The sequence below is a fragment of the Cygnus olor genome, chromosome 16 (assembly GCF_009769625.2).
Source record: "Cygnus olor isolate bCygOlo1 chromosome 16, bCygOlo1.pri.v2, whole genome shotgun sequence".
NCBI classification, from domain to species: domain Eukaryota; kingdom Metazoa; phylum Chordata; class Aves; order Anseriformes; family Anatidae; genus Cygnus; species Cygnus olor.
The window spans coordinates 4,822,438-4,846,549 of NC_049184.1; the positions used below are offsets into that span (position 1 = coordinate 4,822,438).

General features: G+C 50.5%; 1 protein-coding gene and 1 long non-coding RNA gene across 4 annotated transcripts in view; one reads left to right on the forward strand and one right to left on the reverse strand.

Moving 5' to 3' along the window:
* TOX2 (TOX high mobility group box family member 2) overlaps positions 1 to 24,112 on the forward strand; it is a 130,193-nt gene that overhangs the window by 103,903 nt on the left and 2,178 nt on the right. For 2 of the 3 annotated variants that reach the window (XM_040575780.1, XM_040575781.1), the window contains exons 4-8: positions 3,236 to 3,475; positions 7,423 to 7,650; positions 16,746 to 16,826; positions 18,448 to 18,855; positions 20,944 to 21,074. In XM_040575780.1, the coding sequence (XP_040431714.1) occupies positions 3,236 to 3,475; positions 7,423 to 7,650; positions 16,746 to 16,826; positions 18,448 to 18,855; positions 20,944 to 21,074 (1,088 nt within the window). Of the gene's footprint in view, positions 1 to 476; positions 626 to 3,235; positions 3,476 to 7,422; positions 7,651 to 16,745; positions 16,827 to 18,447; positions 18,856 to 20,943; positions 21,075 to 24,112 lie in introns of those variants that run through there. The other variant, XM_040575782.1, reaches the window with a different exon arrangement.
* LOC121078994 lies at positions 421 to 3,301 on the reverse strand. The gene is made up of 3 exons (XR_005824819.1): positions 3,231 to 3,301; positions 2,295 to 2,465; positions 421 to 730 (listed from the first exon to the last, which is right to left on the reverse strand). It is a non-coding gene; the product is annotated as an uncharacterized LOC121078994 (long non-coding RNA).

Consider the following 24,112-nt stretch of genomic DNA (forward strand, 5'->3'; position numbering starts at 1 on the left):
TGTCCACGACTTTGGGTGCACACTGACACCCCTACAGCAGCTCAGTAGCTGCAGGGTCTCAGAGCAGGACTAACCTTTTCCCCAGCTTGAGCGAGGGCCGTCACCTCCAAAAAGCCCCCAGAAGGAGCACTGGGGCGGCTCGCCTTCATTCCCACCCTAAACATGCTAAATTTGGGGAAGACAAATGGCTTTTCCACCGTGCGCCCTCTTCTGTCCTGGGAGCATCAGTGCTGCAGTGAACGGGGGCCAGGGGATGTGGGCAGGGGCTCTGGGCAGGGGGCAGCGGGCCTTTTGCTTCAAAAACTATTTCTTTATTGAAAAATGGGAAATGGAGAAAAGTTTAGTGAGTGGCAAATGGCGGGGCCAGATCCTGCCCTTCCCTGGACAGACCCGCTGGCCAGAGAGCCTGGAGGTGGGGGAGAGGGAGGACTGGGGGCAGAACCAGTAAAGTTTGTAAGTTTATATTTATAGCAAAGGTTATAAGTAAAAATGTCTCTTTTTAATGATGTACAGATACAGGCAACTGTATGGGAGGAGGCTTTGGGGTGTCCCAGGAAAAATGCTGGTGTGGTTGGGTTGCTGTCAGCAAGAGGCTTCTTCATGGATGCTGTGGGCCAGGGCTCAGGTTTCCCTTTTTTCCTATGAATTTTCATAAGCATTTACAGCACGTGTCCCATATCCATAATTGCACTCCCGGACTTGTTCTGCTCTGTTGCATAAATAACATGCACTGTAAAGAAAAAGTGTATGATTACATATTTAATGGATAAATGGAGCCGTTGTGGTCTATTGGCCACATAATAAAAGTTTCAGAAAAATTGTCTTAATACAGTATTTACCCAAGAGACTGCCATGGCTGCAAATATGAATGTGCTATTTAAATTTTTTAAATTTTTTTTAAGCCACGTTTCATAGCCTTCCCCATTTCTAAAACACCCATCTTCTAAACTTTTCCTTCATTTAAATTTAAAATAAGAACAATCAATTATTCTTTTCCTTAGCAGCGAGCAGATCTCTTGGACATGAAAGGTCTGGATTAAACAAACAAAATCAGAGACAAACATACCTTTACCTCCACCAGAATTTGGGAAGGAGCCTGCTGCTTGAGGGCGAATGGGTGCCAACCCTCCTTGCCACCTTGCAGGCTCCTCATCACCACCTGTCCCACCCTGGCCATTTCCGTGGCATTTGCAAATTCAATTGCCAATGCAAGAATCCCCTTTCCCATGCACCCCGCACTGCCGGAGCCCTCTGTCCATCCCCACCTTGCTTTGCAGGCGTGGCTGCAGCATACACGCCCGCGATGTCTTTTTGGCCAGGATTTCCTATGTGTTGCATGTTGCAAGGAAAGGCCAAAGCTTTGCAGTCAGGCAGCTTTTAAGGGTGCTTAAAAATTCCCATGGATCAGGAACCTGCGAGTTTCCTTGGCTGCACAGCGGAGCAAAGCCAGTCCTGCTGCTTTTGCACACATGCATTTTCCTGCTAGCGTGAGGACGGCAGTGCAGCGTGGCCCCCGAGCCAGCCTTGGCCAAACTCCTGCTACTGTTTAAATGCAAGGTGTGCTTTTCTTCCTGCAAGTTAAATCCCTGCACTTTGTAATTAATGCAGCAAAAGGGCAGAGCTAGGAGAGTGTGCTCCCCTAACGCGCACTCCTCTACCAACAGAGAATCCGAAAGGCAGAGCGGAGCATGCTGCCTGGTGTTGTGCAAAGCTCTTGATTCCTGACCTGCAGCACTAAATCTGGTTTTGCGTTGGGATTTATTTCCTCTGAAGCCTGCCAAGCCCTCACAGGTCTTCCCTGGGTTTCTTTCTGTATGTGCTGCTAATGGAGTTGGCAAGCCTCCCCTGTTAATGAGAGATTGCACCTCAGCAGGCTTATCGGAAATGAAGGTTGTTAATAAATAAAGCCTGGGTCTTTAAGCTTGTGTTAACATTAATCAGATTAATATAAAAGGGGAAAAAACACTGTTTCAGCGGGGCTTGCTTTCCCTCCTGCTGCCTCCCTGCGCAGCTGGATTCGGCTGTGCGGCAGGAAGCAGCTCGGAGCTCAGGGCCGGGGGCTCTCCACCGGGGTCAGAGGGATGGGTCTGGATGTGGGGTCTGGATTTGGGGCCTGGGCTCAGCAGACGGAGGCAGCCCCAAACCTTCCACAGTACGGCAGGGGCCGTCCCCATCCCAGCCGATCTGCCCTCCTTGGCCCTTGCAAGGGTTTTTTCTGTTCCCACCCGACCCAACCACTTAAACTCTGGTTTGTCCCGTGGCACTTTGGTTTATGCCCCACAAGATATTACTACCTTGTCCAACTTAGCACTCAGCGCCTCTCGTTAGCCATGTGTGTGTGTTTCATTTTCCTCCTGAATTGTTCAAGGCTGAGCAGCCTTCTTCTGGTGGACGGTGCCCTGTCCCCGTGTCCCTGCAGCTGTGTGCCATCAGTCACCGTGGGCCCCTTAGACATCCCCTCACTCCTGCATTATGGGAACAGCCAAGTGGGAATTAGGGATAAATGGGCATTTCAGGGCAGCTCTGCCATGTTCCCTCCTCTCTCTTCTCTCCCCACATGCACACACCTACATTGCCTCTCCTCATCTCGTCTCGAAACCGTAGTGGGCAGCCGGGAGGTCTCTTTGCCCTTCTCTGGTCGTTACTCTGCCCCACTCCCTCTGAGTGGGATCAGGACCGACAGCAATATTTAAAATCAGAAGAGCAGGCGGTGACCGCCAGCAGAGCTTGTCCCTACACCTCAGGGGGTGCTGTGGTGCTCGCTGGCTTGGGTACATGGGCACCTTCGTGCCTGGGGGCAGCACCACAGCTTCGGGCAGTCTGAAGTGGGGACCTGGGGCTGAAGCCATATGAGTAAATATTGTCCAACCTGTGCAGCTGCTGGCAGCCAGCGCCAAATGATGCTCAGAAGGGCACGCTGGGGGTCCCTGGCCTCTGACGCTGCCTCGCTGACCGGGGCTGGGCCGCCAGCCTCCCCACAGCCCCAGCACAATGCCGGCGAGCAGCGATGGCCTTGTGTGCAGCAAGGCTCAGCCTCCAAAACTCCCAGGACGTGGTGACACTCTCACATCTCCCTTTGATTTGGCCCCAGATTGCTCCTTTCTGAACTTTTCTTTCTGCCCCCTGGTAGGTGCCACTGGTCCCTGAGGCAGTGTAACGGTATCACAACTAAATGGCGATGTAACCGATCAGTCAATACATTTTTTAATTACAAAGTGATTTTCTCCTACCTCAGATCCAGGAGATGGTGCACTCGGACGCCACGTCCTACGAGTCCAACCGACAAGTGCCCCTGCTCAACCGCCCTGGGATGCTGGCCGGGCCCATGAGCGCGCTCAGCCAGTCGCAGCTGATTTCTCAGATGGGGATGCGGAGCGGTGTCACCCACGGCTCCCCTTCGCCCCCAGGAAGTAAGTCTGCTACACCATCTCCCTCCAGTTCTACTCAGGAAGAGGAGACAGAGTCACATTATAAGGTACGTGCAGTCACACCTCTTCTAACAGGCGGGAGGAGAATGGCAGATGATGTTTTCCAGTGAGGAATAAATCGCACTAAATAAGAGCAATAATCTGTCGGTTTTTGTATATGTAGCTTTTGTGTATATAGCCTCTCTTGGAAAACCTTGGGAAAGACTTTCCCAAGGATGGGAAAATTGTTTCTGGACTAGGGTGAGGTGCAGGACGTTGGCGCTTGTGCCTGGGGGATGCATGCAGCAGCATTGGCAGGGGGAGCTGGGCTTTTCTCTGCAAGGTTGGCCAGGTGCATCGAGCTGCTGTGTGCTCAGTGAGGGTTTTACAAGCAAGGCAAGGTCAGTGCTAAGGCTCTGCAAATTTATTGGCACAAAACTAGGTTTCTGGTGACAGGTAGAGGAGATTAAAACAAGGAACAAAAGTGATGTAGGGTGGGATTTTACTGGGCTTGCTGGACGTGGCCTGCTATGGGTTGAAACAGAAATCATAAGTAACAGAGGAAAAGTCTCCTGCCTTTTAGTTCACCCAGGTGGAGTTTTAGTTATTTAGCAATGTCTTAGTGGCACAGAGTCTCCCAACAAAACTGCTGCTGAGCATAGCATCAGGAAGCCCAAGGCTTTCCCAGGGCTTATGGGATACCTCGGTTATTGTCCATCTTTCTCAAAATGCCCCAGCAAAGCAAACTCTTCCTGCTGTCTTCTTTAAGTCTTCCATCTGTTATCTGTTGGGGACAAATTGCAACAATCGCAGGGGTGATGCCTCAATGTGCTGCAGTCTCCGTGCCTGCAGGTCAACCTGGGGCTCCCTGAGGGACTTTAATCAGAGCCTCTCAGGGAAAAGCTTCTCCTGGAAGGTGCTGATCCAAGGATGACACCAGCAGCACTGACACTGTAACCTCATCCCCTAAAAATACCTGTTAGTGGCAGGATTTGAATGTATAACCAGAGCCACAAACTGTGCAGAGACTGGAAAACCAGGAAAAGGCTAGGAATGAGCAAAAAGAGAAAATGCTTTTCCATGGAAATCCAAGCAAAGTTCTTCTCACCATTCATACGTTTTTCATCCATTGGCACTTTCCCTTCAGGGCATTTCACAGCAGAGTGCAGGTGTGGATGCCAAAACTGAGCTTTGGTGGACTAAAACTGTAACAAGACTTGATACAGGTGGTTGGAAACAGGCGGAGTTCTTTGAACCCTCTGACTGCACATCAGGAGGATGCTGGGGGATGTGTTGTGCCACTGGACACCATGGCCTGCCATCTCTCGGAGCCCATATCACACAGCTCCAGGCAATTATCGCAGAGATTAAATCTTTCCTGCCAGTGGGAAATGAGTTTTCATCTTAGTTACACACCAGGTTCTCTCCCTGCCTCTTCCAGCATCCCTCAGCTCTCCCCCTGGCAGCCGGGTGCCACAGGAGTCACTGGCGAGGATGTGGCTTTGGTGGTTGGACCTCATGTTCCCACGGAGCCACTGATGCACGTTGGGGTAGGAGGAGTATGGAAATGTCCAAATTATGACAATGTGCAGCAATTTGAATTTTTTTTATGATCTTAAATGCATGTCCCCTCAGCTTTCCGCCCTGTGAAATGCCCAGCAAGATAGGTGAAACAAGAGGGATGTATTTGATGGAGGAGGAACAGAAATGTAAAGACAGCAGCAGAACCTCTGTGTGCCCTGCAGGTTTCTGTTTGCCTTCTCTATATACACAGCTGTTGGAAACATTCAGAGGGACCCATCAGTCGTTGTTTGTATGGCCATTAATGGTCCTTGTACAGCAAGTCATCAAAGCGATGTCTAATGAGCAGAAATCAATCTTGTGGACAATAAAGCCACACGTTAAAGAAATGAGTCTGACGCCAGAGGGTGGTTCAGGTCCAGCAGGTCCTCAGAGTCAGGGAGCCTGAGATTTTAGGAGATGATCTTGGAGGTCTTTTCCAACCCTAATGATGCTGTGATTCCATCCCGCTGCATGAGCCTTCGCGGTCGGTCTGAGTGCGGCTCACCCCATAGGGGATGCAGTAGCTCCGGGACACGAATACAGCTCAGGGTCCTCAGGCACGTTCTGCAGGGACTGTGGTCTCATCCCATGCTGCATCACACCTGGGAAACTCCAGGAAAACCAAGCAGAGTCCTGCCCAGCTCTGCGAACTCCAGGCCAGCCTAGGGACAAGAAGTGCCAGGTCTGTGCACCCTTGCAGGCATCGTCCTTCGGTTTTCCACGAATGTTGTTTGCTCTTTGGTGCTGCCGGAGCAGGACTGATTGGAAAACCATCGTCGTGGCTGTTGTATCACGACTGTTGCTGGCTCCTTCGCCTGGCCACCGACTGTGAGGAGAACAGGTCCCCCCACGACACTTGAGTGAATCGAGCGGGATCGCAGTTGGTTAAAATACCATCTTGCTCGCTAATGGACTTAAGCCCTGTTATGAATTTTTTTCCTCCTAATAAGGTGGCCTTTCACCTCCAGGCCTCCTGTTCAAGCCCAATTGGACAATTTTAAATTAAATGCATTTTTTTTGGTCTCTCTGCTCATTCACTAATGGTCACTGTCTCATTGATAAATGTCACTGCACTGATACTGAACTTAATGACCAGTCAAGAGCTGCTGTGTGGAGAACACGAGTGCGGCTGCCCTTTCCTCCCCGTGCTGGCCCGTGCCAGCTGAAACGAAGCCTCTTAAATCCAAGCACTCCAGTGCTTGCAATCAAATCAGCAAATCCATCAGGAGCAAAGCCCTTTTGCTCCCAACACTCACCAGGAGGTGCAGTTTTCACAGTATCTTGGTGTTCAGGTGTCAATTGTTTTATTTTATTTTATTTTATTTTATTTTATTTTATTTTATTTTATTAAACCCCTGAGTGATAGACTGGGCAACTTCCTAAGTGGTAGAATTGCCCTGTGCAGCTGATAGAGCTGAAGCTCCTTCGGTCGGTGCTGAGCATGGTGGGGATTGCAGGTGGGGGTGCTAGCATGTCGTGGGCACCCGCCAAGCAGAGATTGAGACCGCAGCCGCCAGCTGGCAGCTGATGGTTTTATCCTCTGCCGTGTTTCACCTCTGGTGTATTCATTCTTCTGCACTCCAAAACAAGGACAGTAACGCTTCCCTGGGGTCTGAGCTTTCGCTGAGCACAGTTAATGCCTCGAGACTTTTGGCGAGTGGCCAGGCACTGCCCAGGGGTCTTCTCCTTTGCACTCCAAGGCTTCTGCAGTCCCGTGTATCCAACAGGCTGCCCGGGGCATCTTGGCAGAGGCTGAGCGGTAGGACCTTATTGCTGTGCTGCTTTCTCTGGTGACATCCCTGTTTGCACCTCGGTGTTTCGCCCCCGGTGCTGTGTCCTGCTCCCCTTGGTCCCAGCACCCAGCTGGTGCTGAGCACAGGCGCAGCCTCACTGCCACCCGGCTGCATCCAGGCAGGCTGTAATAACGAGGGGCACCTGATGGATGAGATCAAAATAGTTTCACTATTGTAGCTTTTTCATGGATAGGAGTACTTCAGCATTAGCAGGATGAAACAATTTGGGGCGGGGGGGGGAGACAATATGTGCGTTGCTGGTGCTGCTGGGTGGGTTGCACCCCTCCTGCCTCGAGCATGGGGCAGCCAAGTCACTGGCGAGGAAAGTCAAAAGCAGCTTGCAAAGGGGGATTGTTGGGTGGGGTGGAAGCTGAGTTTGGGGAAGTTCAGGAATAAAGGGATCTGCCTGGGAAGCAGTGTGTTCAGAGAGGTCCTGCAAGAGGATGGAAGGAGGGATCTTGAGATGCCAGGGAGGGAGGTGGCTGAGGCTAAGCATTGGGCAAGCCCCAGCATCAGAGGGAGGCTCCCTGGGGGCAGAAGAGACCCCAGAGCATCCTCACCATGCTGGGAGCCCTCCCCTGCCCCTTCCCTGCCTCGTCCCCATCACCTGTGTCAGACAGCGCTCAGCTGCCCGCTAAGGGACTGTATTGGTTTTGCAGGTCACTGGAGAGAAAAGACCATCGACAGACCTGGGCAAAAAGCCCAAAAGCCAAAAGAAGAAGAAAAAGAAGGATCCCAATGAGCCCCAGAAGCCTGTGTCAGCTTACGCCCTGTTTTTCAGAGACACGCAAGCCGCTATCAAAGGGCAAAACCCCAATGCTACCTTTGGAGACGTATCGAAAATTGTTGCATCAATGTGGGACAGTTTGGGAGAAGAACAAAAACAAGTGAGTTATCTTTTGAGTGTTTTTCTTTCAGCTGTTAATGTGGTTTTCCATGGTAGAGGGTCAGCATCACCCCAGGCCCATTCAGAGCATAGCCAGGGGCCCTGGTAGGATGCGCTAAGTGCTTCATCTCTGTCCCTCCTGTAGGAAAATCCCTGTTGTTACATGGGGAAGCACAAATCTTTCTGACAACGAGTTGTTCTCCGTGAGAACACTCTTAGTAAAAACCTCTGTGGTCTTGCTCTGCCATGAGCTTCTTCTAGCCTTGGATGGGAGATGGTTTTGTATTTGCCTATTTGCTTAAGAGGAGTGACTGCAAAGTGGTGAAAAACTAAGTGTGTACATCACTGGCCTGAAATTGAATGTTTAAGCTTCAAAAGCTCGGAGAGGAGACCTCTGAAGGGGCCTTGCAGGGGAAACTCCGGCCCAAGGGCTGTCAGCCGTGTTCAGGCTGCTCGCAAGGAGGCGTCTAGGCCCTGGTGTAACCGCTTTGCAGATGCCGAGTCGGTTACTAAAGACTGTAATTGCTCTGTGCCTGTTGAGAAAACCCCAGGGAACACTTTCCGTAGCACATGCGGCTTTTTATCAGGCAGAGTGAGGGCTGACACTGTGTGCAATACGTCTCTGAGCCCAAACACGCCTCAGCTGACAATCCTCCAGCGCTGAGCCCTTAAAGTCTGGCTCCGTCCCCCGCTGGGTATCCACGACCAGGACTTGGAGCAGCTGCGTTTGGGGTGGGAGCAACAGGGAGGGAAAAATTATTTCAATGGGCGTTGTGCTGCTAGGACATAGCCTTGCTTTCCATCCCGCACCATAAGAGCAAATCGAATGCCAGGATGCCAGCCATTTTGCCGATTCATTGGGAGTCTGCATGGTGGGCAACATGTTGCTTTGACGCTTTCCTGATCCTGCCTTTACCTCGCGCACCTCCTGCTGCAAGCCCTCAGAAGCCCTCTGTCCATCCAGGCCTCCTTTCCAGCCCCCAAGCGTGTTGACCGAAGGCATGGGACCATCCCCTGGGGTGTCAGCTGTCCCCTGGGGCATGAGGCTGCCCCCCCAGGGCCTGGTCCTGCTGCCCCCCAGGGCCTGGTCCCACAGCCCGAGCACACTGTAAGGCAGGGGCTGGCTTCGGGCTTTGGTGCAAGGATGGGTTCAGGAGCATGGAGAAACCTGCCCTAGCTTCTCCGTCTCCTCTTTCTCCTGCTTTCCTCCCTCCCAGCATCCCAGTCTGCCTCTCCCTCACTCCATCTGGCTAGAGATATCTCCGTAGATCGGGCGCTGAGCTCGGCTGCGAGTGTGGTTTATCTAATGGAAGTGCTGGGGCAACCCTGACTCAGCACAGTGCAAATGTTCGGCTCTTAATTAACAGCGGGGATTAAACCAGTCCGTTTATCTTCCCCGCTAACTCTCGCTTCTTCTGCTTTATGAGATAGCAGCAGCTTCACTGTCTCTTTACACGCGCTTTCTAAGTGGCTCCATTTCTCCCTCTGTAATTGATTTAATTAAGTCATTTGTTCCTTGTCTGGATGCTTAAATATTAACTTCCTGCCTTTGTCTCCAGCTGTGCACTTCCCTCCCAGCCCCGCTGCCTCCCTGGCCGGGGGGATGCTCTGCGGCTTTGCCTCGTGGGATGGGGCACGTTCACACCTCCAGCCTCTGCCTGGAGAAGAGTTCCCTTAGTCCCTGGTGGCTTTCTCATGCCAGCAGCCCCCGTCAAGTTTGTTTAGATTCGTAAGGCAACACAATGGAAAGATGAAAAGCAAAAAGGGAAGTAAATAAAAAAACACTAGCAAAATGTCTTGAAAACATAATCCAGTGTGTCCTTTCTCCCAAGGACAGCGGGGCGTGATGCACACAGGCATGATGAAGGCAAGCGGTCTGTGCCAAGCACTCCCTTGGCACCTCTGGGTAGGGGATGGTGACCGAGCAGGACAGCTCGGCAGTGATGGCATCACTGGCCAAAATCAGCCCGGGACCTTTCAGAATATCTTCATATCCTCACTGCAGAAAGCAGTGCAGAAGACAAGCCGGGGAAAAGCCAACACAGTGATGGCAGAGCAGACAAGAGGGGCCAAACCCGCGTGTCCTCCCTCAGGTCTGACCAAGATTTCAGTTAAAGAAAGCTTCCCTCGCCCTGCTGTGAGAAAGGAGGGTGAATTTGAGCCTAAAGGAGGAAATCTGGGGCTGGACTGTCTTCCTGGGCTTGGATCCCTCACACCCCAAAATTCAGGGAGATGTTGGGGCTGAGGATGCTGCACCACATCTCTGGGCAGCCAATGTGCAGACCCCAGCCCAACTGTGCAGTTCATCAGCAATTGCTTTTACCGCTGCAGTTTCTGCTTCAGATGAGGTTTATGAACCTCATTTTCCACTTCCCAGTGAGCACGGCATTTCCTGATCGGGAGACAGCAGGCAGCACAGGGAGGGGGCACAATAAACCTAATTTCCACCATTTCTGCAAAGGGAACTGGGATGCCACCCATGTGCCAGAGAGCTCAGGCCGGCATGCGGAGGGTTAATCCCCTGCCGTTTGGGCTGCTAATGATTATATGCACTGTAATATCAAAGCTGTAGCTATTTATTTGCCATTGAGCAGGTGCTGCTGCTCCCACAAAGCAAATTTGCTTTCTCCTCCTGATGAAACAAGCAAAATAAAGGTTGCTCACGTCCCATTTCAGATATGTTTTTTTTTTCTCTGTGCACGAGCTGAAAGACAAACACTGAGCGGGAACCAGAATGCATATTATGCAAGAAACCATATAATCTAGGAGCATCTTTGATTTGGCTGCTGCTGTCACAGACATGTATTTCACAGAGGGGCTTTTTTTTTTTTCTTCTCTTTTCTGTCGTTCTTACTGGTTTATCATTTGTGCCTTTGTCATTTTGTTCCTTCTTCTTCTCCTCTCAGCCTCTTCACAATGAATCTTCATTTTCCCTCTGACACACTTGTATCTAAATTTCCTTATTTCCTGCCTTTTTTTATTTATATCTGTTGCCTGGTGATTTGATCATGCTGTGGAATACAGGATTAGCAATCTCCGTGTCCTTGGGTACCGCTCAAGGACACCTGTTCGGCAAGTGGCGGTTTTCTTCCCCACTTTAACCCCTTCCAGCGTGGCCGCATGTGCCTAGCAGCCATAAATAACAATACCCTCAAATATCTGCGGCGCCACATTAGCAGGACGTTGTAATCTGCATTCTTCAACAGCTGGCGTGGCCCTTTCTAAGGAGCTTACATGGGAATCTGAAGAATGTGACTCGAGGAAAAAAAAATATTAATACGTACTCTTTGAACTTGCAAATAGTTTAGCAGCTGTTCCTGGAGAGATAGCTTAGACTACAGTGAAGAGCAAAATGCTAATTCAGCCGTTATCACCGGGAGGGTACCTGCCGTCGTAATCCACCCACAGCTCCCGGCCCCTGCCGTTTGTTTCGGGAGTGGACGTCAGCTGGTGCTGGCAGCGCTGTCCGGAGCGGTTGGAGAGGGCTGCCTGATCCAATGGGGATGAGATGGATTTCTAATTGCAGCTCACTCCAGGAAGCCCGCTCCCGCTGCCTCGGGGCCGCCTGACCTCCGGTTGATCACTTTCCTGTTGCCCGCTATGTTTTTTGGGGAAAAGGAGGTCGGTGAGGAGCCTCCTGGTGATGCAGCATGGTGAGGAGCCTCCTGGTGATGCAGCATGGGGAAGATGACTAGAAGTGGAAGTTGCAGGTGTCTCTGCTGCTTTCTCTTAAAAACCTACAGGCGTTTCATTAGGAAATCCAGCAGCACATTGGGTCGGTGTTTCCCTAGATCCTGGAAGCTCAGAGTAGAGGCATTAAGAAGCTCCTGAGCAATCTGCTGCGAGAGCCCCAGGTTAAGTCACCCAAAGTGAGCAAAGCAAGGCCAGACATAGCTTCTTCAAGCGGGACGATGGCTCTGGGGACCCACCAGGGACACAAAGTACCAGTGATGGGTGTGAGCTCACGGTGGCCCTGCTTCGCCAGGACCAGTCCAGTAAGGCAAAACCGCATACAAGATTTTCCCATACAAATGCATAGCCTGGAGAATAATACAGCATGCACACTCCAGGGGTAAATTACCGAACAGAAAAATGAATCGCTCAGCAGAAAATAGTAGATCACCCATCTAATCAGATCCATCTGCTCGTTGAACCTGATACATCACCTGGTGGCAGGACACTCTGCCCATAGCTGCAGCAGGACAGACAAGTCCAGGGCCAGCTGGAAAGCTGTACTAAGGCAGAGCCATCACAGAGCAGACATCCAGTGGGATCTGTGTGCAACCGTGGCCAGCAAACATCCCACTTCCAGCATTGCTACAGGGCTGGAAGAGCATAGTGGTTGGACCAGGAGTTGTAAGGAGGTTTCGGCTTCTTCTGAGTGTCAAGGAAAGCCGTGTACCAGAGAAGGGCGAAAGCACCGATCCCAAGCACAATGTTGAGAGTTCTGGTGGAGATCCGGATAATGATCGGGAAGATGTTAAAAGCAGCTCCAGGAGTGTGACTTCTGTTCTCGGGCAGCAAAATCAGAGCTGTGGAAGATGGGTGTTGTCAGCTTTTCATCCTCCTCAGAGGGTAGCGGTTGGATCTGTCACCTCCTCTGCTTCGTTTTGGAGTCTTCACTGGGTTGTCCTGGAGCAATAGCTGACTTACACCCAGACGGCACAACGGAGTCAAGGCAGAGAAAAAGAAAGAATGATTTTTTTCAGGACACTTCAATCTGTGGTAATTTCTGCTTGAATATGTGTCTATCCATTCATTCTCCAGAGGACTGCTCCACGGCACTGTAACTCCACCAGCGTACTGGAGGAGCTCTCCTGAACCACCAGAATTGTTCCCATAGCGAGAGTCTTGCAGGGAGATGTCCTCAGGGATGTTGGATCCTGTAGGTGGGAGAGCCTGGGGACGTGGAGCACTGCTTAAACACCACCTTGTGGTGGGCGCCAGGTGCTTCCCATGTCCAAGCTTGGTGGCCTCAGGCTTTAGCAATCCAGGGTATAGCTGTTAGACAGAAGGAGATATGCTGAGATTTACACCCAAAAAAATGTGGTTTGGGGGAGGACAGATTAAGCTGTCCCCAGGAGATGGCAGGAGGGACACGGAGGGGGGTGCAGGGAGGTGAGGAAGAGAGAGGTGATAGGAGGGTGGCATGGCTATACCTGCTGTATGCATTTCTGATGGCCATGTGGAGGCTGCATGCAAAGCAAATGGGTGGTGTGGTGGACACTGCCAGGCAGGGAGGAAGTGCTTTCGAGCTGTCATTGTAAGTAAACCATAAGTTCTAGTGATCCAAAGAGAGACTTTCAAGGAAAGTCTGTAACAGTTACAAGAAAAAACCCTCCAGATTTACACGCAGAATAAGATCCAAATGTATACATCTGGGAGGAAAAAAGTCATGGAGTCATAGAAAGGAGAGCAAGGAGAGACTTAAGAGGTCAGCCAGACCACACTGCTGCCTGAAGTCAGGATCGTCTCTTCTTAAGCCATTCTTGATGGATATGTGCCTAATCCGCCCTTAAACCTTCAGTGGTGGAGATTACACATCTCCCCAGGCAATCTCTTCCAGTGCTTAATTATCCTTCCTGTTAGGAACACTCTCGTCCTGCTTAGCCAACATTTCCCTTGCTACAGCTTAAACTTATTGCCTCTTTTCCTATCTGCACTCGATGCAGAGGATGGTTCCCTGCCTCCTTCTTCGCAGCGTCACATTTGGAGGCTCCTCCTGGTCTTCTGTCTAAGTAAACGAAGTCCTCCAGCACTGCTCTGGTGACCTTTGTGCACTTTTCAGCTCTTCTCTCCTGGTGGTCTCTGTCTCTTTTTGGAAATAAAATGCCCCAAACTCCAGCTAGGAATGCAGCAGAGGGGTTTTCACTGGGGCTCCGCGGACCTTGCTGCTGCAAAATGAAGGCAATCCCCTGCAGGGAGTAGGAAAAGGGGTTCGGGGAAGAGCCGAGGTCCCTTCTGCTCTTGTCCAGCTTGGAAAGCAGCGTTGCCATTCAGTGGCTGGGATGCAGAGGTTACTTACAGCAGCTACTGCTGTCACTGCCTGCACGACACTGAGCCGCTCGTGGGCGTCAGCGGGGTTTGGAATAATTGTCTTCTCTAATTAACTGGTTATCAAACAAGAACATTTCATTACGGTACAATTACTAGCTGCTTTGCTGAGACACAAAGGTGTCAGGATTACGATCCCAACATATGCTTCTTACAGCTCTGATTTTTTGTTTTCATAATCACTAACCGTTTCTGCTTCTCCCCCCCTCAACCCACCCACTTGCTTAATGACTAATGAATCCTCCTGCTAGCAAATAAGAAAAATAAATCAGCGGGCATGGCAGGTTAGAAAGGAAAACATGCAAAATGTTTTGAGGATCCTTAAATCTGATAAATTACTTGGAAATTAAAATCCCTGGGAGAAAATGGGATTTAATTAGAAAGTAACATGGTTTTGTCAATGTTTAAATTAAAATTTTAAAGGTTATAAATACTGCGCTGAAGCTGCTTTTACACAGAGGATTGGTGAGAAGTTGTGTTCGGGGCTGTCGCGGCAGGCTGCGTCTTTGCTGTTAAATGCCCACGATGGAGCAGCGTGTGGGTGCAAAAATGATGTCCCCTCCTGCAGCACCACAGGAGACCCAGCACAGGGACGGTCACCGACCAGGTGAAGACCCAGGAACACTCCTGAGGTGGAAATAGCGGGGTGTGGGAGAGCATCCATGGGCATAGCGTGGGCTTGCCCTCCTCTTGCCCTTCCCTGGACCAGGCTCGTGGCCAGGGCTGGGGCAGGAGCTGGCCTGGAGGTCAGCCACGCACGTCTCTGCAGACACAAGCACAGTGCAGCCCCAACCTGCTAGGAAAGACAAGGACAGGTGAAGAGTGAGAAAAAAGCACAAAAGAACAAGTGGCTGAGATGAAGATAGGCACCAAATTGGTTAGTTAGTCATTTATTTGCATTTAGGTTAAGGAAGTCTAACTGACCTGCCCTCTCCCTGTCCACAGCCATAAATTGAAGCTTTTCTCCAGACAAATCTTCCTAATAATCAAATTTATGTCCGTGTAGCTATGAGTACTTTGGTTTCCTCCATCCTCAAGAAAAAAGAAAAAAAAAAACACACTGATGGCATTTTGCTATTACAGAGGAAAAAAAATAAAAATGTTTTCAATTTATCAACACCCATCGTTATATCAGGCCGAGATGCAGGAATTCATATTTCATTGTGCAGGCATCAGATACTGCAGTTACGAGCATCTGTTGGAAGCAGAGCTGATGGAAACCCCACGTCTCTGTTTTACAGTAAATGCTGGAGCAGCAGCTCTGGAGTTACTGCGATGGGCTACGGAGGCAAGGGCTGTAGGGGGAGGTAATGGCCTTTATTAGGGTAACTGATACAGTTTGAAGAAATAGTTGCTTTTCACAGGCAAACTCTTCTTCAGGCTGACATTTCAAAATGTAATTTTGTTCTGAATGGACCAAATGTAATACTTGCCGAATACCATAAAGCCAAAGACAAACTTAGGAAAATGCTCGGTTTCAGAAAATTACCGTCTGAGACCTCCAGTGTGTCCAGGCAAAATGTTTCATTGAAGGATTCACTCAGATTTAGCAGTGAAAATAAGGTTTTCAATCAATTTTTAATAGAATTTATCTGTACTGATTTTAAATTGAAATTCAAGTAACTGGATATCTCAGCTGCTGGAACTGCTTTTTTCTGTGGAACTGCTTTTTTCTGTTCAGAGGTTATTTTCTATTAGAAGGGAGTTTCGGGCGCTGTCATGGCAGGTGGCACGGGAACTACAAAAGCACAACATGAAAACAATGCTGAGTCAAGCTCCCAAACAGAAGAGGAAATTCTGCTAAATTTGCACAACCAAACCGGTTTTGTGAAAGCACTGGTCTGCTGCAGCATTTTTGCTTCCTTGCTTGAATTCCAGCGGCACGACCCTTTTTTTTTTAAAGTCAGCGGGAATCACCCCAAATCCGTCACCTCCCAGCATCGCCCCAGGGCAGCAGCACCGATGCTCAGGGCCGGGATGCTCAGGGCCGGGATGCTCAGGGCTGGGACATTCGGGGACCGGGCACCCAGACACCAGGTGAGAGGAGCAAGCAATCAGGCTTCCCCAGAGCTATTTTTAAGTATTTGTTCCCAACCTCCCCCATCCGCAGGACATTTGCTGTGGAAAAAAGCTCAATTTCCCCACCAAGCTTCAGCGCATTGACTGTTCAAAGCTGATGTTGTTTTTAGAGCAGAATTAAATGTATGCAAAGCTCTTCTAATTGAAATTACCTTCATTTGTGCCGCTTTGAGTTTCCAGTGGAGGAGAGGGCTGATGGATATTTTACTTGGGAGTTTCTTCCTTTCGCTTATCCTTTTTTATTCCATTTTAAAACATTCTTCTTGCTTGCTCAGTTTAATCTCTTTTACCACACAGGGAGTCATCCTGCCTGGATTGTGCTGTTATACTTCCCTGCAAGGGGAGCTGAACTCAGGGCAGAAAGGAGACCAGCCCTGTGAAGCTGCAGGGTGGAGAGGGGAGAATAAACACTAATCCACTCTTACAAAGCTTTTTCTTTTCTTAGGGTAGCAAACCCTCCTGATACTTACTGTTTCTCTGAAAGCCCCAGCTCCTCGAGTCATAAGATTAGGCAAAAATCTCGACTTTGATATGCCAGGGAAAGGACTTCCCAGCTGCCAGGGCTGCAGAGAAGAGCTGCAGAGTGGGAGCTCTTGGCTCAGTAACGGGAAAGCCAGGGAAACAAGGCAGTAGTGTAGGATTTCTGAATGTCTCGCTATTTTTTAAGTTATAATTTGGGGATTTGGACTCTTGTCTTGTTTTTCCAAGAGCCTGGATCGCAGTCTCCTCCAGTTCCTATCAGGAACTGCATTCAGTGGTTTCTCCCTGTAACAGCCTCCCAGGGCTTTATTTGCTTGATTTGGGGTAAATTCCTCTCCGGCAGAACTGAGGTTTTCATGCATGTGATTCAAAGCCCCATCCCCATCAGTGGGAGGGGGTCCGGCAGAGCAGGCAGGGTACAGCCGAGCCCAGCAGCAGCCTGTGCTGCTTTATTAACAATTCTTTGTTGTCTGGTCCTTTCAGGCATATAAGAGGAAAACAGAAGCGGCGAAGAAGGAGTATCTGAAAGCCCTGGCCGCGTACCGGGCCAGCCTGGTCTCCAAGGTATGTGTCTGCTGCCTGTTCCCACCTCAGTGCCAGGACTGAGGACGGGCACAGAAAAAGGCAAGGGGACCGTGAAGGTCCCCCCCTCGCCTGGAGCGTGAGCTCCAAAGACCCACCGAGATGGTCGTGCCAGCAGCTTGGTAGCTTGTGTGGCTGCCACCCCACAGACCCGCTTCTCCTTGCTGCCCACACCTTCAGCTGCCCCCTTGGCACTGAGATAGGTGGGGAAGGAGGCCAGACCTGGGGTGATGGGGCCACCTCCACTGGGGTCATGCCCCATCTCCTGCACTCAGCCAGCTCCTGGCGGTACCGGGCTGCTGCCAGCTGTCTTGTGGTGTCTTAGTCCATCTCTGGACATCTCTGGTGACTTGGTCCATCTCTTGGTCCATTTGTGTTGTTTGGCCAAACACAGGCACGCAGCCCCACAGGGCCTTTGCAGGGTTTCCAGCACGCCCACAGCTCCTGGCACAGCACTGGGACATGCTCTGGGCAGTGCTGGTGCTCACTGGGCGTTGTGGGTGGCAGAGCAGGACCGGAGCATCTTGATGACTTGTCCGGTTCCTGCTCCTTCGGTGTGCTGTACTGTACGTACTATCTGTGCTTGGTACTGTACCACAGCCTCAGTACTTAAAAATCACATGCAGCTGCCACAGGAGATAATGTGATGTCCCAAATCCCTCATCTGCAGGATGCATGCGGCTGGTGGTGGGCTGGAAGGGCTCAAGGCTTTTGCACAGACAAGAGCACTATCACCATTAACTTGTGAACAGATCAACAGCAAGGACAGATGTCTAAAATGGGCATGGAAAGGGCTATTTGGGGGTTTAAAAGCTCTTCTTAGTCCCTCTGGTAACCTATGAGGGTCTTGCTTTGAACGTGTGTAGCATCAGCGTGGGGCAGGTGGCATGGAGGGCATGGAGTCACCACACTCCATGATTTCACTTTCTTCCCCATCTCTCCAATAACCAATTTTTTGGCAGAAGAGCAACTATATTTTGAGTAAAACAGCACTGTGTGTTCCCTGCTGCTGGGTGAGAAAGGATCTGGAGGACTGTTACAGAGCCCATCGCCGGACAAAAACCTCATTGTCCGAGACAGAAAATGTCCTGTCGTTCTTCTCTTTTTCCTGCAGAAATGAGGCCACCATTGTGTTGTGTGTTATAGGCCCACAGGGCTGCAGAAATGCTCGAGATTAAGCAGGCAGAATTTTTACAGTCCCATTTGTGCTTTACGGGAAGCAAAAGCGATTTTCTCACCCACCTGTTTGGACCTATGCGGTGAGCTGTGGACAGGCAGCTTGCCTCTGTGCCGGTTGATGCCTCTCCCGTGCTCCAGGCTCTGCCGAATGTATGGTGGAGTTTCTGGAGATTAATTTCAGAGGCTTGGGTGCCAGGCCCAGCCTGCTGCCCCCTCGCTAGCCCCAGCGCTGGAGATGCACGTGCTGGCTGGGTGGGATGGGAGTGGGGCTCAGCAGCACAGTCAGCACAGGCTCCAGGTGGACGTCTCTGCAAACTGCGCTCCTGCCCTGGTGCTTGTGGCCTGTCCGGGAAGGAGAGGCGCCCGGGGACGGATAACCACGCTTCCTTCCTCCCTCACCCGCCTGCGGTCTGTTTTCCCACAGAGTTCTGCCGACCAGGGGGAGACGAAAAGCGCCCAACCCAACCCACCTTCCAAGATGATCCCGCCCAAGCAGCCCATGTACCCGATGCCCCCGCAGGCTTCGTCGCCCTACCCCGGCCTGGGCTCCTTCCTGTCCCCGTCGGACCTGCAGAGCTACCGCGGCCACCCCCACCCCAGCCTGCCCCGGACCCTGCCCTCCAAGCCCATGCTGCCCAGCATCAGTGCCTCCCCGCCGCCCGCCTTCCAGATCAGCCCTCCACTCCACCAGCAGCTCTCCTTGCACCACCCGCAGAGCTCCCTCCTCAGCCAGCCCCTCAGCATGCAGCAGGTCCCCCAGCAGCCCCTCCTGTCCCCCCCCATGGCACTACAGGTACAGCCCCCCATGAACTCCTCGCCTCCCGGGCAGCAGGTGAGTGCTCGGCCGGCAATGCGCTTGACTAAGAGGAGGAGCGGTTCCCTTCGCTGCGTGGGGTCGGTCGGTCCCTGCGTGGTTTGGGGGTGTTGGGTGCAGATGTTGTCCCCTCTGGTGTGACCGGCAGGGGAGTCCTCTCCTGGCTCTGTCACCTTGCAGATCCTCCAGGTCACATTTTGGGGGGGATGTTTTTAAAAGCGCCACCGAGGAGTGCAAGCACCCCGCAGGTTGCAGGGCTGTGCGACTGACGCGAGGGAGGTTTGTTCCACGGGGGGAGCTGCAGGAGTTGGAGATGCCCCTGGTGGGTGCTCCTGGGGCTCGTGGCCCCCAGCTTTGTTTGGGAGGGGTTCACCAATGGTCTTCCAAAGCGGTCGGTTGGGTGGTCAGCAGGAAGCCCCCCAGTGACAGTGCCGAAAGAAGGGAGGGCTGAAAGGTTGTGGGAGAACGACAGAGGTGGGGTTCACTAGGAGGAAGAAGAAAAAGGTAGAGGGAACGTCACTAGCAGGACGGAAAACGAGTGTTTTTCCAAAAGTTGCCTAGCGATTGGAGAACATTGCTGTGGCGGCAGAGAGCCAAGAGGATGCTTACACGTATGCTAATCCTAACAGCACAGCAGTGACACGAATCGCATGGACCTGGCTACAAGGCGTAAAACCTACCGACGGAAACCACCCTTAGCCATGGCCGGCTCAGACTGGCAGCCCACATGGAGGCGTCACTGCTTCTCTTCTCTAAATCCAATACGAAAATGTATCTGGAGGAAAAACTGGCAGTAGTAAGAACCACTGCCTCTACCTTATAGAGAACATGCCAGTACATGGAGAGGGAGATGAGTGGTTTCCAGAGTTTCTCCATCTGGAATATGAACTGGACCAACTATTCACAGTGAAGGACATATGCTCTGAATTCACAGCTGCTACCATTTACTTGATGATACTTTTAACTGTATTATTCACCCAGATGGTTGAATAATTTGTGTTTCACGTGTTTACTAGCTATATATCACAAAATTCACACTACTTTAGTGATGAACAAAGCTTTCTTTCACATAATGTGACCCATTCAGTTTGGAGCTAGCTTTGAGAAAACAGAAACTATTAATTTTGGAATAGCTATTGCAGTGAAAGCAAGGAAAAGGAGAGTAGGGATGTGGAAGCACAGTTATCCCTGACAGTAAGAAAAAGATGACATATTTGGGAACATCAGATGCTAGAACAGGTTTTCATTCCCAACCTGCTCGGGGTATCCCAAGGAACGTCTGCAGCATGGTGATTTTACTTTGGGTCTACATAAGCAAACGTGGCTTCTGTAATTCAGTGATAGCCCACATGCAGATATGAGCATAAAAGGGGATCCTCATAATCACTTTAATTGGGGTGTTTGTTGTTGCTGAGGGCAGCATTTTGTGAAGCTTCATTCCACATCTTTGTTAATAAAATTTTAAATGGTTAAAAAAAAAAGACATGCTTTCCTAATTTGGACATTTTGGAGAAAATCATATTCTTGGTCAGGTAACTACCATGATTCTCTTTTTTTATATGCATTGCCTAATTAAGCAGGCCCCAAAAAATCGGGATCGCGATTGGCTTTCAGATAAAACAGCCCCACAGAGCCCTTGTTAAATTGCCAGCAGTGACAGCTGATGGAGAGAGTATTGCTTGTGTGGATGTTCTTTGCCTTGTTACTGTACATTACGAGGGGCTAATGCATTACTGCAAAGGGAGCTGCACTTCGAGTGGAAAAATGGGTTTGATTGCCCGCATGCTGATGTGAAGGCTTTCCTGGCCATGCTTCTGCAGCCACTTACCTTCCCCTCGAGGACCCAAAAAACAAGAGTTGGGCAGAGGGGTGCAGGGCAGACGTGGCTGCGTGGACACCTGCTTGCAGCATCTCACGTTCTGCTCAGTCCCACCATGGGGTTTCAGGTCCTGGTTTGGACCCGCTGCTTTCCCCATGTAAGCGCTCCTGCACCCTGCACTGCAGCGTTTTCGGGGCACACAAATATGTCTGTGCAATTTTGTTTTCTCCTTTGTTTTCTTCTGCCTCTGTGGGCTCGTGTAACCCTTCCTTTCCTCCACCCCACAGGACTTTTCGCATATTTCGTCTGAGTTTCAAAACAGCGTTGGACCCCGTTCGCCTGGTGCATCAAATCCTCCAGGAAGCACTGAGTGGGACAGCGACTACCCCAGCAGAGAGTGTGGGATCAACCACTGCAGGCCAGTAGACACAATGGGGCATCTCTCATGTACTTTCTGTCATCTGAACTGTGAATATACAGCCGTCTGATGTTCAAATAGGGACGGGTGATAAAAAGAGGAAAATGTCGTGTGGCACAGTTTGCATCTCCTTGTCACGGTGCTTCCTTCCTCCCATAGACTGACAAGAGTCACTTGAGCCCTGGGCTTGAAGAGCCACTGGGGCATGGTTGAGCCATCGCTGAGCTGCAGAAGCAATTTCTGCAGAGGTTTTTCTGCCTCCTCCAAGCCAAATGGGTCAGCATCTTTTAACCAGAAAGTACAGGATACACAGTGTGGTTGTAAGTTGTTGGAAGTCTGGCAGCTTGCAGCAGTTGAGAATCTGCCCCCAAACGTACAGCAGGTGGTTAGGCTTATTACGGTAAATGATGCTCAAGGTTTCCTCTTCTCTGTGGGCTCACTGGTGTGATGCTGTGGAAGCAGGTAGCTAAGAAATCATGGATAATTTCAACATTGGACATTAGGGGTTTTCTCTTTTTGGGGGGTTTCCATCCCATTAGCAATGGGAGAGCTTGACACGTTTCCTTTCAGAGCAGGACAGGGAAGCCCAGCCTATTGCATGCATTGGGTCCAGCATGGCCATCACCCAAAGAACGTGAAAGAAATCCATGTCCTGTGAGTGGTGCATTATGCCCAAATGAGTGTTTTAGAACTACTTGCCAGATTATTGTGTGGGCTGGCCAGCAGCGGCTGCTGTGTGCAGCCAGAACAGCCAGTTTGTGGTTTTGCTGCTTGCTTGAGAGAACTAAACTCTTGTTGAGGAGCTCCACTGTGGCTGCCCAGTGAGTACCAAGAGATGGTGGGCTTTGAGGGCATTTGGCCACATCCGTAAGCAAAGTGCTTCTCCTTCTAAAGAGTTTGCTGTTATTGCCAAGGCCACAATCTCTGGCTGTCTCTAGCAGCAGGTCCCTTATCCACCCTAGGGTTTAGCCATGAGAGGGTTCAAAGGCTTCTCCCAAGAGCTGCGTGATGCTCTGGTCCTCTGCACCTTGCAGGAAAGGCCACCAACATCTGTGCAGATCTTTCCCCTTACAGCCTACAAGCACCAACAGGAAGGTCCTTTCAATGCTGCTTGAATTCCACAATAATTAAAAACACCAGGATTGTCTCAAAGCTGGGGAGCAGCGAGGGTGTGAAAGCCATTTCCAACCTCAGCCTGATCAGGTGCTCTTGGTTCAGCAGTAATAGTTTTGAGACTGCTCTTGTACTCTGTAAAACAGGCACGGGGTTTGCTGCTAGAGCAGGTAGGGAAGGAGGCTTAGTAGCTTCTGAGTATTGTTTGATTTGCTTGAAGTGCTGGAACATAGTGCTTTCACTGGAGATAATAGCAAGCTCCCAGGCTTTTCAGAGTACAGCTCCCGCCTGTGCCAGCAGTGCACTTACAATGGCTGGGCTGGGCACAGACTGTACAGACATTTATTTCTTTCAGGGAAATAAATAACTCACCAAGCCATTAGAATATGTCTGCTGTCTGCCTGCCGAGGGTGCTCAGCTACAGGGATTATTCTGGGCTCTGCCAGGGAATTTGGCGTGGTCCATACTGATGGCTCTGCAGACGACCCAACAAGAGGAAGCTATCTGACACTCGATGATAAATGTAATTTTAGATCCTGTGGGCAAAACACTTGGAGGGTTGTGGCACACGGGTCCCAGTTTGCAGAGGAGCTGAGCAGAAGCGTCTCCCAGACACAGGTGAAATGCTAACGTTGCAGGCAGGACTGGGTTTTGTGTTGCTAAAACAAGCTCTTTGCCATGCGGCTAGAGCGCCCTATTGTTAGCAGAGGGCCCATGCAATTCATGATCAAAGCTCATGCATTTCATGTCTTTGTCACAGCAGAAATATCGAATTTCATGGGTTTATCGCAGCTTCCTGGAAAAAAAAATCATTTTAAAACCAGACAGATTATGCAGAGACTTCCAGATAATTATTAGAGTAGGTTATAGCAATGAACTCAGATGCATATGGATCAGTACTGCCTAGAGCGCTTAGTGCACTAAAAAATGCTGTAGTCTCTTAAGGAAAGAGCCCATCTCCTCTGGCTAGAGACAGACGAGCTGCTGGAAACCCAGCTCCCAGAGCTGACTTCTTCCATTTGATTGTAAAGCCTGGTGCATCAGCAGAGCCACCACCTCCTGATGCTGCCAGCCCCTTGTGTTTGCTACCAACGTGCGTGCGCTGCATTGCCTGCAGTGTCTGTAGGACCCACCATCTTCTTACTGCTGAACTGCAGCCCCCGTGTCTGCGTTTGTGCTTGTCCTGAAAAGAGGTTTATCTGGCTCTCAACATCTTCTTCCTGCCTGTACTCTTTCTCCAGTTTTGCACTAATTGCAAGCTCTGATCAAAGTTGCCCTTGGGCTCCTCCTCACCTCCGTGCCATGAGCTTGGTGTTTCCTCAGTTCCCGTGATGTCGGCACTGGGTTAGCTGGGGTAAAACCCCCCAGTCTTGCATTTCCTTTTGTATTTTTCATCCAGACAACTTCTGAAAAGCTAATGAGATTGGCTTTCTCTCTGTCCCTCCCCATCCAGTGAATCCTTTTAGGAAGAATTGCTGAAGCTTTTCTTCAGCCAGCCAGTGCTAGTTAAAATGCCATTAAATGATACTTCTTCGCTTACACCCCTCAGATCCCAGGATCCTGTGAGCAGGCACTCCTTAAGTCATAAATCAGCCATATTAGAGAGGGATTTAGATGTTTCTTAGCCCATCCCCTCCCCGTTCGTAATGAGTTTGTGCTCACTGACTTCCATCCAATTTTCCTAGCTCTTTCTGGGCTTAAGCCCAAGCTCCCCTAGATTGCTAGCAAAGTCATGGGCAGCATTTCCCCATTCCCACTCAGTACATGACTATCACTTCCCACAAGCAATTGCAGCATACAATTTCATTACTTTTTGCCATCATATCACAAACTATATTTATACAGTCCCCCATCTCCCCTACCTTGTTCTCGTGCTTGCTCTTTCCCAGGCACCCATCGAATACCTGTGTTTTGCAGTCACTTTC